We start from the raw sequence: 14,569 nt of genomic DNA, 5'->3' as shown, positions 1-14,569 counted from the left end.
TTAGATGCTAAAATAATATTCTTGCTGTATTTAATGTAAATATTATTATGCGTTGCAATAGTTAAATAAAATTAATTAATCAGTGTTATAATGTAGCAACGTACTCATTATTTCGTCACACAGCTGCCCCGGAGTTGGCAGACTGAGAAATGGCCTCCCTTAAAGGAATAGGCCACCGTTTTTACATACTGAGATATGATATGTTCTTACCTAACCTTAGTCGAGTTAATATATACCCGTCTGGTCTTTGTCCGTGTGAGAGACTTCCCCCTGCTCACTTCCATCAATAACCTTTAGGAGTTACTGCGCGGACGTTGTGCTCCTCGTATCATTACGCCTCACAATATAGTACCCCTTTTTATCTGCTTATAAAATCGACATGTTACATTTCTGTGTAAATAGACTTCGCTTGAAAACACTTCACGTAACTTTATTTAAATAGGGAACACGTGGAAGAGCTTGGTAGCTTCTATCGTGAGCTTTTTTGGAGCTATATGACATGTGGGAGAGGCTGCGTATGTGCTCCGTTTGCGTGACAGAGCGCACGGACAAAGACCAGACGGGTATATATTAATTCGGCTAAGGTTAGGTAAGAACATATCTCAGTATGTAAAAACGGTGGCCTATTCCTTTAAAAAAGAGCATTTTATAAACACATCTTTATTGTGACACAACTATTTTCTATAACTACAGTATTCGCTATGATTGTAGACTTCGGGCACAGTGGGAGCTCCTTCTACATTAGGCCGACTAGTAATGTACTTTTTGCACCATGAAAATCAGTATGGAGTTATTTTTCAGTATCAAAATCATGTTTGTATTGACACCTGAGGTTCTCAATTGGTATGGTACAGAGCAGGGGTTCTGATTGAAATTTCACTGAGGTACAAATTTAAAAAAAAATTCCAATGCACAGTAAGTGCAATTTATTGAATTACATTTAAAAAAAAAAAAATTTTACTCTAAAATACATTTTGGCCCTTACATATCAGAATGCATATAGCCTATTATGTACACAATGTGCCACTTTGTGAGTCTGCTCAGTTCAACACACTGAGCCCTGTTTAGACCAGGTTTAGTCCAGGTTTAAGTTCTGGTTTAGTCCAGGTTTTAGTCCTGGTTAAATCCTGGTTTAGTCCAGGTTCAGACCCGCTTGCTGCTCTTTAAAAAAATAAAAATGAAAAATCGGAAAACAGATGTGCTCATTTGCTCGTTATGATCTCACGCATATTTAGTTAGGATGTCTTTGGTTCTAAAACTTTGGTGAGCCGTTTTTCAATTATTACGCAGCCGTTTAAAAAAACCTTCCGGACCGAAGTTTGCCATTTTGTTACCTCTGGTATAGAGAGACCCACCATCTCCTTGGGATGACCAGCCGCGATCCACATAATAATCTTATCTTATAAAACTCTTTATCTGTTGAAAATCAATTAAAAAGCTGTCTTTCGAAATAGATTATTGCTAATTCAAGCAAAGAATACATCGACAAACATTTAAATACATTTTCCTACGGAAATGCTCGCAACCAACTGAAAATTGTTCCATGAACCACTTGAAGACCAGTCTAAACTACTCTGTTTAGCTCTTCCATCCATTCTCTTATTTATTTACTTACTTTACTTCTTACTTACTTTCTCTGACACTTTAGCTTTAGCTCACTATTTCGGTCACTCTTTCTTTTATTATGAACTAATAATATACTAGAAACAACAAGTGCAAAGTGCTAAATATTGGTCACTGTTCAATGTTATGTCAGCGAGGATAATCTTGAGGAGAAAATGTTTCGACCTGTGCTCTGATTGACCATGCCACTGTTGTCATGGTGCCCTTTACTCACTTGTGCCCCCTGGTGTTGCAGATGCCCCCACAGTGGTAGAGGGCAGAGACGTGGGCGTGACCCTGGGACAGAGAGGGGTGCTGGAGTGTGAGGCCGATGCTGTGCCTGAAGCGGATTTCGAGTGGTATAAAGACGACAGGAGGTATGTGTACTGAATGCGGAGTTTTCATGGAGGTTCTTTAAAGTTTAGCACACTGGGTACCAATTCCCAAGTGTGTTTAGATAATTTTGCTTTCTGGGGACTGGCAGGACCATTCTGAGCAAGGACTAAACCAGAATTTAAGTTTTCCGATGATCTTCTCACTACAGTTGGTTTTGGACTCATCACAATCCTCATCCTCCTTGATCTGAGTGCAGCCTTCGACACAATCTTGCCTCACATCTCCTCCATAGACTTTTCTCTAGTGACATCACTTCCACCCCTTTCCACTGGTTTCATTCTAAAATTTAATACCACCTCATTTCATCCAACTAAAATCCTTCAAATCTCAGCATTCCCCTGCCATTTTTGGTGTACCCCAAGGTTCCATCCTCAGTCCCCTCCTCTTTATCACTTATCCCTTGGCAATATTTTCTGTATATACAATATCAGTTTTTACTGTGTCCAAATGACACCCAGCTCTATCCATCCAGCAAGCATAGTTCCACTCTCCCTCTTCCCTCACCACTTGCCTCTCTGAAAAAAAAAAAAACTGCTTCACATTCAACTTTCTTCAACTCAACAGTGATAAAACTGAACTTCTTCTTGTCGGGTCCAAATCCACCCGTCCTAAAGTTAAAATTTTTGCTCTCTCTAATGACTCCACCACTGTCTCCCACATACGTATACATTTTGGCTGCTATGACAACACAATGTCTTGTGTGGATTTGTGGTTTGTCTATTGCCATGTGCATGTGAACTGGGGAGCTCGTTTTCCTGAGATGAAACTTTGTTGGTTTGTATTCATGAGCTTTTTATGTGACATAAATATTTTTGCTTGCCATGTCATGCATTTCTAATTATGTTACTCTGTGGACAACGACCACGCACAGTAAACTCAAGAACGTAGCAGTGGTGTTTAGCTAAAAGGTTCACATTATGATAAATGATGCATGAATAATTCAGCTGATTTCAGGGGAAAACGTTTTCCCCAGTTCCCGAGCACCACATGAACGCGACATAAGTTTTAAACCAACTCAGGACTGCACCAGGACTTATCCAAGTCTTTAATAAAATTACATCTTCTCTTGACAGAATCCTGAATGGCTTGGACGGGCTTGAGATCATGAGCTCTGGGTCTCTGTCTAAGCTGACTTTCTTTAACGTGTCTGAGGGAGACTACGGCAACTACACCTGTGTGGCCATCAACAAACTGGGCAGCGCCACTACGAACTTCCTGCTCTATGGTGAGTTCAGACGTCATATTTAAAATAAAGCATATACTATAGGGACCATATGCATCTGGAATTGAAGATTCTTTCTCTCTGCCAGTAGCAAAACTATTGTGTTATTGTTATTGTTTTATTTTATTTCATTTCATTGATTTTTTATTTAACCAGGTAAGTCAACAAATTTCAACTTACAGTGAAAGGACCGTTTTCGTTGCAATTAAGACTGAAGCACAAAATAATAATGTTTTGAATGAAAAAAGTTCTCAAATTCACATCCATAACAGAAAAATGTCATATAGCTGAAAGCATGTATACTAAAATCCATCTTGCGATTGTCTGATGAGCCAAATTTGAATTAAAGGAATAGGCCACCGTTTTTACGTACTGAGATATGTTCTTACCTCACTTTAGACGTGTTAATATATCCCCGTCTGGTCTTTGTCCGTGCGCTCTGCCAGGCAAACGGAGCACATACGCAGCCTCTCCCACATGTCACATAGCTCCAAAAAAGCTCACGATAGAAGCTACCAAGCTCTTCCACGTGTTCCCTATTTAAATAAAGTTACGTGAAGTGTTTTCATGCGAAGTATATTTACACAGAAATGTAGCATGTCGATTTTAGAAGCAAATAAAAAGGGGGACTATATTGTGAGGCGTAATGATACGAGGAGTAAAACGTCCGCGCAGTAACTCCTAAAGGTTATTGACGGAAGTGAGCGGGGGAAGTCTTTAGGAGTTACTGCGCGGACGTTTTACTCCTCGTATCATTACGCCTCACAATATAGTCCCCCTTTTTATTTGCTTATAAAATCGACATGCTACATTTCTGTGTAAATATACTTCGCATGAAAACACTTCACGTAACTTTATTTAAATAGGGAACACGTGGAAGAGCTTGGTAGCTTCTATCGTGAGCTTTTTTGGAGCTATGTGACATGTGGGAGAGGCTGCTTATGTGCTCCGTTTGCCTGGCAGAGCGCACGGACAAAGACCAGACGGGGATATATTAACACGACTAAAGTGAGGTAAGAACATATCTCAGTACGTAAAAACGGTGGCCTATTCCTTTAAACGTAATAAGAGGTACATTTCTGTCAACACACATATGTGGCTTTATCAATTTGTGGATTATCAATTCAATGTTAGACCGTTAGTCTGCCAGCCTATATATCTATATATATCTAGCCTGAATATATATGTATGATGCTTAAAGGATTATATTGTGAATATTATTATTTTTAGATGTTTTTTAGCAATATTGCATTAATGTTGCGATTGATCCATATTTACACTTGTGTTACATTTTGACAATGATACAGTGACAAATGAAAAGCTAAAGGGACATTGTTTTTATGAGAAGGAAGTCATGCATCATGCTCTCTGTCTGTGATTTCTACGTCTTTGTTTTCAATGTATTGCTCTGCTCCATTTGTCCCTCTTCTGTAGTGGTAATTGAACCCACTAGCTCAACGCTATTGCAAGGTTAGTATTCGGTATAAGCATGGTCTTTATCGCCATGAGTCATAGCATTTACTGCATGCAGGCACATGACCGCATGACCATTTTCACAAACTGGAAAAGAGTGTGACTGCAGTATCCACCACGTTTGTCATGTCAAGGCTTCTTCACATAGTTAGAAACTAACAGGCACCATATTAAAGGTGTTTGATGATCTTTTGTGAAAATGGTCAATGCTAACCATGTTTCATTTCTTTCTTCTCCACACCTAACCATCCTTCTGTGACATGGTCTGAATTCTTTTTGCATGTTCTCTTTTTCACATGTAAGTATAACTTTTACTTAATATGTGTTTGTGATGCTCATGTTGACATTCAGAAAGTAACCCCTGTATGTTGTCTGATACATTAAATACCTTTTAGTAAACCTCTAGTTTCCCTATAGAAGTACACTGTGTGACTTTGCAGCTGTCAGTGACAAACTCTTGCATGGACACAACAGAATTGTAAGAATGGCTTTGATTTGACTATGAGCCTCTATCATTATTCTAATTAGTCTAGTGCAGGATTAGGGATAATCCACTGTGGCAGAGTAATTGGATAGATGCCTCAAAGGAAACTGGTGAACTTACAGAGATCCAAGGAAAAAATAGTGCCCATTGTATTCCAAGCTTCAAAGTAAAACTTTGTCCCCAATCCTTGTACAATGCACCCTTAAATAAAAAAATAATAATCAAGAACTATTTGGTGCAAGAAAATAATGGTTTGTTGCATCAGACCAATAAAAATAGTTCAGTAGTTGCCGTACAAATGCTGTTGGAGGCAGAACGTCCTGTAGTTGTGATCACAGCCTTGTGATTAATACTTAGGGGGTTCCTAATTACCCTATATATTCCTGTGGGCATGGGCAAAATGTAAGGTCCTTGAGAGTTTGGTGAATACAATTCAGCCTCTAGAAAGATCAACATGAGAAGAGGACAAAACAGTATTGTGTCCATGCAGACAGTGTCATCTGACTGAAACCCCATAATCCAAACTATTTAATCCCCACATGTGTAAACATTGTTGACTGTGTCTCCTATAATCTGCTCATGTTTGTACATGTTGACTGTTAATGCATGTATACAAAGTGATCGCAAAGTCACACACAGCTGTTGTAGACATTACTCTCCAGTAGACTGTACTGCCGCCGTAATACTTAGGATAATAGTAAATAGTATTAGACACTATAGTACACAGTATAGATTTTAAACAGTCTGTGTCTCCTGTGCTGTAGGTCCGAGAGCAGTCCAGGACGGCAGCGGAGGAGCCATGGGTCTGCACTTCCACAGCTGTCTGCTCCTCTTAGCACTGCTGCCCCTGCTGCTGCGCTTCTGAAGGCATCACCACACCAGTGAAGGGGTGCACGGTTGAACGGGTGAATGAGAGAACGAGTGACTGAGAGAACAGGTGAATGAGTGAACAGGAATGTATGAGGATAATGTGAGTGTGTCTTTTGTTCTGCTCCAACTGGAAACACAAACTGATGCACAGAGTGCATGAAGTACCTACTACACAATGATGTTGACCCACTAAATAAGTAACTCAAGTTTTTTGGTTTGTTTAGTTTTCCAAGATGTAACAAATGGTTGACATTTGAATTGATTCTGTTGATATTTTCTCTAAATTATATTATTCTATTGTCTCTTTTTACATGTTTCAGACAAAAGGATTTTTTATGTAAAGTCTGTTTTTCAGTTAGAGATGTCTTACATTTTTATCAGCAATGCATATTAATTTAAACTCCAGGAAAAGGCAAATGTATTGCAAGTACGAGAGGTGAATGTTAAATACCTCAAAGTCACAGACAGAAGGCGAGGCAGAGGGAGTTTAGGTTACCCTGTGGCTCCCAGTGCATTAACATATTCTAATGTACAATGATTCTCATTCAGTCTGCCTCTTTAAAACTGCTTTGTTTCTGACCTTCATGTCTTTCAGTTCTTTGCTCTTTAGTGAGGTACTGCAGCAGTGTTATGCTAATCTCATAATTTAATTGATTTATTTTTATTTTGTGCTTAGTTTTATATATTTTGATTGTCAAAAGGGAAATTGTAATTACTTAGATATATCTTGTCAGTTGTCCTTTGTTTCTTTACCAGTTGTACACAGAATCGGTGTCAACAAAGCTTCTGTTCTAATTAAATAGTTACAACGGCGAGGAGAAGTCGAGCTGATTCCACATGAGCGGTGTCGACCTCGGACTTTATTAATGCAAATTTATTGATGCATTTGCTACTTGTTTCTCACGCGGTACCCCCACACTGCTCCTTGCTAGCGTTCTGTTGTTAGCATCCACTCAGTAACATCACACACAAAAAAAACACTATTTTGCATGAATTTAGGCACAGACGACCCAAAGACTGACACGGTTTCTCCAGCACCAAACGTTTATATTTCTTATTTCTTTCTCCCTTTGTTTTCCTCCAATAACAGTTTCTCATAGCATCGTCTTATTTGTGATCTACATACCAAGAGTGTAAACAAGTAACGGTGGGTGCAATCCTATAAAATAAATACTATCCTAAATCCAGTTTCAATGACTGCGATATTGCCACCTGAATTTGACATTTCCCAGCCGCAGAAGCCGGCTTACTGTACATGAGAAACCGCAATAACCGGGATTGATTAGAGCAGTGAGTCTAAAGGCTACACAACTGCCCTTATCGGCTGAGCTATGGCTTTTGTTATCAGAAGAGACAGAATATATGAGGGAACAATCATATCCATAGAAATCATATCAGGGTTATATTACAAGTCGGTGCGCACAACGACAGGTGTATTTGATGGCGGACAAACAACTTGAATTGCATTTCAAAGATTTTATGCAACACTGGAGAACAAAAAAAAAAAAAAAAGAAAATAGACGAAAGAACGTGAAGTAATGGATGTTTTTTTGCACTTATACTGACAAAAGCAAGCTAAAGTCACCAAAATGAAGCGAGCATCACTTTTGTACTGGTAATTGCAATTTTGTTATCATATCGCATGCATCTCTCGTGGACTGGATAAGAACTGCATTGAAAAGCACTATGCAATGGCAACAGGATGTATATTGTCCCGGCGTTTTCCTGATAAAATAGTGGATTAGTAGATTGTGATGTCAATCAAACCTGTGAAGCCTAACAAATTGACAAAATAGGCTTATAGACAGTGTGCGACTTGTTATGCTAATGGCCTGTAAAGAAATGTTGCCCCTTATGAAATAAAATTGGCACAATTTAAGAGAGCTCCTAGAAAGAGACGTATTCATGAGTTTTGGCTAGTGGTGTGGTTTTGGTGAGCATTCAGTGTCTTCGCGTCAAATGGGGCATTTTATTGTTAAACTTTTGTATTTATTCTTTTTACTATAATCTTTTTGTTTGCCCTATACCAGGGGAAACATGCGGCCCGCCTATCCGGCCCACAAACATAATCAAACCCCAAATGCTTTGGCTAAAAAGGGTGAGCAACACTGCTATTTTCACTGACATAAAAAAAAAATGGATAAATACCTGCTGCTATTTTTGTAGCTTTTCTTGCATAATAAAGTTAGCCCATACCTGCCCTATACTGATCATGTTAGTGTAATGTTTTAATCCTGCTGTGGATATGCGGCCATGTTGTTTTGGGCCTTTTTCTAAAAATCTGGCCAGATTTATTTTCTTTTTGTCGTTAAATTTGTGGTCATTTGAAATTACCAGTGTTGGGCTGTAATTTTCCATTTAAAAAAATAGCATTGCCGACACAAAAAAGCATTTTTTTCTCTCAATTCGTCCCATTTTGAGCATAAAAAGGCCAAAGCTTGTTGATGTGCACAAAAAGCCAATATGTAAACGCCAGCGGCAGGAGAGCGATCGGGCTATTATTGAAATTGATCAGGGAGATGATGAGCGGGATCTGACAGACTAATCGGTGTTTGTTTTCCCTCACACACTCACGACCCCCGCCGCTTCAGCGTGATTCATCCACAGCTTTGGGACATTGTGGAAACGACAACATAATTATTCTGTCCAGCTGAAAGATGGCACCGCTGCACGGTGGCACGTCTGTCCTGTGCTGGTGTGGTGCCGCCAGATTAAGCCGATTAGGTCAGGACGCCCTATGAACGGAACTGCTTTGGGATGTCCTGCAGATGGGAGATTTACTGTAAATGCTGCGGTGGAATGTTAAAGATTTGCTACTTTGGAAAAACGTTGCCATCATGCTACTAAATTTGGTAGCAAAGTAGGACTTATCGGTACAACCTTTTATACTTGCATGGGACAAAAAAAAAGCATATAGTAGTAGTAAATGAGTACAGCCAGAAGGTAGTTGCATCTCCAGTCTGTGGGGAGGGAAACAAATCTCTTCTCTCACCTCTGAACAGTTCACCTGTTGGTTTGGTAGAAATCTACAGAATTTCTCTATCCTCTTTTTAATGTTTATTAGCTTTACATGCATTATTTAGAAAGTAAGTGCTTTATTAGTCATTGTACAATTGTACAACAAAATTGCACTCAGGTGTTGGGTTAGTCCTGAGCCGATGTGACTGAGCACGCGGCCATTGTGGGCCAACATGACCTGCATGTTTTTGGAAGTAAGGGAAGCTGGAGTACTGTCTTCACCTCCTGGGTTTGTCCCTGTTTCAGAGCGTGGTGTCCTGCACTGGTCAGCTCCACCTCCTCCTTCCTCTTTCTACTGTGCAGCTCCCTCCATTCCACAACAGTCTTTCACCATCTTCTCCTTGTTTGTCCCTTTTGTTTCCTGTAGCACCTCTTGTAGCGCCTCCACTGTGCTGCAGGTATTGGGAGGTCTTGGTGCCTCTATAGTTTTTCAGAAGAAGAACATTTGTAGATGTCAAATGTTTTAAGCTCCTCAGCTAACGTTAGCTGATTGTTAACTTTTAAAAAAGCAGTAAAAGAATCAGAAGAACATCACAAAAATACAGCAAAGAAGCACAAACGTATCGAGTGAGACAATGTGGAACACAGAAACTACAAATGTAGTTTGCAAATAGAGGCAAAAGACACAGCTGTACCAAGAGAGAGGGAAATTGCTGCTTGTTTTACAATTTGTTTACAGTGTTCGTTCAAATTTTGAGGGGTTGTAGGGGTGGCGTGCATAGTTGCAATGTCTCAGGACTAACCCTCTAGCTCATCTACGCCATTTTTTCCCCCTAATTTTTATCTGTATGTGCAGCAACAAACAAAGCACTTGCATCACTATGTGTTTAATCTATCAGGCCAAGGTTCCAGACTTCTTCTTTGCATAGAATAGGATTTAAGTGTGTTGTGTTGCCAGTCTATGCTTTTTCATGTTTTCCCTGTTTGTGGGTCCCAAATGGGTTCAAACCCACAGTGAAATTTATCACAACACAAACCACTTTTGTTGTACATACGGCAAATTTAAGTACAAATTGTCTTAACACCTATTAGCTCTGCCATATGTTCACTATGGCAGGCAGTCAGATCTTACTTCAACTGCAAGACCCAGACTTCAAACCACAGGCATTCATTTTCCCACTCATTAAAAAAAGGAACCCTGCCAATGCCCCTCCATCAAAGCGCAACATCCTTTATAAACACGGTGGGAAGATAGGCCGCGAAAACCTTGCTTTGCTAAAGACCCTACAATAAAACAACAGAGTACGATCCGTGTTTAGCGTTGGATGTTGTTAGAGGGGGCGTCACCCAGCTAACTCTTGTCAGATTGCGTTTGGAGATGAAGCAAGAGCATATTTTCGCTTTACTTAGGACCTTGTGTAGAGCTGCATTGTGGCTAAAAGACAAATAGCGGCTCCAATTCTACCGCCCTGCTGGTCCAAAGCGTCTAACATCCCGACGGCACGCAGCAAAAATCACAAACCGAACTCCAATATCCCAGACTTTGTTTAGATTGCTTTCTGACCTGCGGCCTTTTCCATTACTTGGCACCACTGTTGTCCGCGCATAATGTGCTCGAGTAGCCCCCAAGGTTAAAACAGGCGGCGTGCGGTGTTGCTTAAGTAAACACAATCAGATTTCATTTAGGGGGATAGCGCGATGGTCGGCGTGGCGCGGCGGAGCTATTTGCAGCGTTCCAGCTCATTTGTTTGAGAAAGCGCTAATAAGCTCTCGGTTGGTTGTCATATCGTCCCGTTGTTAGCCGGACCCATACAGTAGAGAGGGAGAGGAAAGCAGAATAACTTGGGTAATTGTGGTGGTATGCTCAATAGACGTGCTTTCTGTTTCTGCAGTGTGAGGAGAGCAGGAGAATTGTAATATTGTTTTTACCCACAGTACACACATCTGTTAGAATAATACATGCGTCAAGGTTAGGTACAGCACATCAAGTTATCCGTGAAAGGTTTTGTTAATAAAAATCTCTTGCAGACCAGCTATTTTCATTTCATTTTTCTCACAAGCATATGGGCCATTTTAAGTGTTTTGCTGTTTTATTTTTAAATTGTCATTGCTGACGGCTAACACAGGGCAAGTGAAGGAAGATAGTGGCACTGCTCGCAAGTGAGTTGAAGATGCATCATAGCAAAAAGTAATGATTTCACCGTTAGATAACCAAATATTAACAATAGCAACCTATATTTTCAACTGTGTGATATTTCAGAGTGGCTAGCTAGACGCAAATATGTGCAGTCATATTAGATCCGTCGGTGATCAAAGTACTGTTTCATCTCTTAAGTAAATAACAGATTTTTAAGGGCCTATATATACTTTGTAAAAGGTTCCTACTGTCTTCTTCGATTAAGACTATTATTGTTTTGTTCTTTTAGTAAGACAGACGGTTTGTTTTACCTGCTTTACTAGTTTCGATCACTTCAGCGCAAGCTCTCCCTACTGACTGGAACCTCCGTGATCCCAGTTCATAGATGTTGGTGCATGTTTCCTGATCTTGCTGGCCTCTCTGATCCAGCGGTGGTACTTTCGACCCTGCCGTTAACAGGAAGTCACAGTAACATCACAGGAAGTGATCGAAAAACTAGTAAAGCAGGTGAACAAACCTCCTGTCTTACTAATGGAACAAAACAAGAATGGCATGGGGACTAGTTGGAGACTCGAGCTGCCACTGGTCACAGAGATGTCTTTCAGACGTCCCCTGGAGATACAAGGCGAGTCTCCAGGAAGTCTCAGTGAAAACAAGCAGGTTCGATTCCAGCGGGGACCACATGGAGACTTCAAAAAGTTTCGATGTGGTCTCCGCATGGTCTCCGAGAGGTCTATGCGGTCTCAAGCATTGGTGTCGCGAATATTATTTGTTGTCATCAACCAGTGAAACGTTTCTGTGACGTCCCTGCAATGTCTCCGAAGCCTGTCGGATACCAAGGAGAGTGTCTTTGACATCTCCTTGGTATCCGACATCTCCGCAACTCTCTCGGGTGAGATAGGCCCTTTACAATACAAGTGAGTATAGATCATGGGTCTCTAACAGGCGGCTCACGGGCCAAATCCGGCCCGCGAGATGATTTGTGACACAGGCTTGTTAAGTACAACACAAGTGTAAGCTGAGGTTACAATCCTGTCAGGCTCATTATTATACATTCAGTAAAGGTTTCCTCCATAGGATATTCCCAATTGAAACACATTTTACTGGAGCTTTTGTTTATTGACCCCGACACTACACCCCGGTATATTTTGGCCCCCAGCGAAATTTACCTGGAGACCCCTAGTATACATCCGAAAAAAGACTTAAGCACGGTACCAGTGAATGTACTTTGTTTATGGTCACCTTTGAGTGTATCCAATAGTCAATACTTAAATGCTATTTTCCGTGGCTCGAGTGCAAGTGTGTACAGTGCTTTCCTTATGAAACTAAGAATTTGACGAGCAGCAATTTCACTCGACCTTTATCTCAATTTAGTATTTGATAGCTGGCCTTAAGAATCCAAGAGGCAGTGAAATATCTAAAACATGTATGCTTAAAAACTGCAAAGAAGTTTTTTGTTTTACATGGCCCACAATATTACCCTTGACATTTCCATAGCAGCATTTTTTTTGACGCACACCACAAGCCTATTACCGCGCACACTTTGTGAATTTCAGATGAGAAAGTCATCTCTATGGCTGCCTTATTAGACCGAATGCAAATGTCTCCAACTCCCGCCAAGCATGACTTTTAAAAAAGGGATCTGCAATTCCTATTCAAAACCGTTCTTAATGACAAACCCTCCGAAACACAGACGGACACTTTCCCAAAATATGCAATCGCCATATTTCTGATCCAGATTCTAAAGTTGGCAAACTCCACTCAACGCTCTTAACTTTCCCTGTTGTCATCCATGTGCAGTCGAGCAGCTCTGAACCACACTCCATGAAGGCTTACTTTGGCAGAAGAGATGCGTTTTTTTGATACTGATGCCACCAATTCTATAGCAGTTGTAGGCTCATCCTTTTTCCAAGCAAAAATAATTGGGTGGCAAAAAAAGCAAAAAAAAAAACTAAACTAAACAGACTTTCAGAATTGCAGTCATTGAATAGGTTGTGCTCATGTTACGTCATAGTTTAACATTGGCGAGGCAGGGCAGGATTTTATATGGTATATGTAGATGGCCTGTCACATGTTAAAACGCAGATGATTTGACCTGTTTTATGGTCAGTATCTCTGTAATTAGTGAGCCTATCCACATGAAACTAAAACTGTTCATTTTAGTGTTTTCTTTGTGTGCAAGAAATGATCTGAAGCACACCGGCAGTGTTGGGGAGAATACACTGAAATTGTATTTGTCCAATCCATATTTATTTGTATAGCACATTTTACCAACACAATCTCCAAAGTGCAGAAGATTACAAATCAGCACTTATTATATTTTGCTTATTTTGTAACGTATTCCATTACTTTGTCCCATCAGAGTACAGTATGCTGTATACTTAGAATACATTCAAGTTGATTACATCATAATCATGCAGAAAAGCGGCATATGCTTAAAAGCATGCAGCTACACTTGTTACACGCCTGTTTGGAACTTACTATTTAGCACAAATATGAAATGCAAAAAAGTACTTTGAAAATGCCCATAGTCCAGAATGAGAGCTACACTTTTCCCCAGCCGTTTTGATCTTTTCATTCTCTTATCGTTATGAATATGAAATTTAAATTTAATGATTGAGTACTGCAATGTATTCCTTTGCTTTCAGGAAGGTAACTGTATAATACCTTCAAATGAAATAGTACCTTTACTGGAATACAGTTACTCAAGATGAGTTTTCTAAATACATGTATTCAGTTACTACCCAACACTGCGTGCAGGGCACAATGATTGTCAAGACTTAAAGCCCAAAGATCAGTCCAGCAAATTTGTGGAGGTTCAGCTTGATGGAATTTCTGTTTTGGTGTTGTTTTGAAAAGCAGTAAATCTCCCAAAGAGATACAGACCCCTGCCCTCCATCTTGTGACAAATTCCAGTGAATGCCTGCAATGTGAGCACGACCTATTGATTCTGATTTAATGACACACGCGTTTGTATTGCACCTACCTGATCGTACGGCAAATTTTAGATGTTTTGTGATGTTTATGTGAATTGCAATGGAGTCTGGAAGAGAGCTTTTTTCTCCAATGTGAACTTTCGGTTTGAACTTCATCTTGCCAGGGAGATATCAACCCGGACCACTCGAAGCGTTATCATGAACTTAAAGAGTTGTTGTTTTTTGGAGCTTTGACATAGACAGGGCCCTTTCGCCTGGCTACTAGTTCACAAGACTCTCTTCGGAATCGCTTTCTACAAGAGAAGGTGGAGGACAGCTGCGCATATGACTCCTGCATTGTAAAGGATTGTTGGTCCATGTATGTATTTTCTTGATGCAGTGTGCTCATATTTAAGACTGACAATAATAAAATGTTGTATCTTAACTTTGATTTTGCCGTCTCTGTCATTTCATTACTTTTATTTATTGACCTACTGTTGATTTTATAAGAT

At 40.1% G+C, this 14,569-nt stretch overlaps 1 protein-coding gene across 3 annotated transcripts in view; it reads left to right on the top strand.

The window, feature by feature from the left end:
- Positions 1–9,262, top strand: part of ntm (neurotrimin) — a 610,313-nt gene extending 601,051 nt beyond the window's left edge. For 2 of the 3 annotated variants that reach the window (XM_079565681.1, XM_079565680.1), the window contains 4 exons: positions 1,859–1,979; positions 3,072–3,223; positions 4,655–4,690; positions 5,942–9,262. In XM_079565681.1, coding sequence (XP_079421807.1) covers positions 1,859–1,979; positions 3,072–3,223; positions 4,655–4,690; positions 5,942–6,042 — 410 coding nt within the window. In that variant the 3' untranslated portion in view covers positions 6,043–9,262. The remainder of the gene's footprint in view (positions 1–1,858; positions 1,980–3,071; positions 3,224–4,654; positions 4,691–5,941) is intronic. The other variant, XM_079565682.1, reaches the window with a different exon arrangement.
- The last annotated feature ends 5,307 nt before the right edge of the window (positions 9,263–14,569 follow it).

The sequence above is a fragment of the Gobius niger genome (genome assembly GCF_951799975.1).
Source record: "Gobius niger genome assembly, chromosome: 11".
Taxonomy (NCBI): domain Eukaryota; kingdom Metazoa; phylum Chordata; class Actinopteri; order Gobiiformes; family Gobiidae; genus Gobius; species Gobius niger.
The sequence above is the reverse complement of the archived record's forward strand: the minus strand, read 5'-3'. Positions and strand labels throughout refer to the sequence as shown.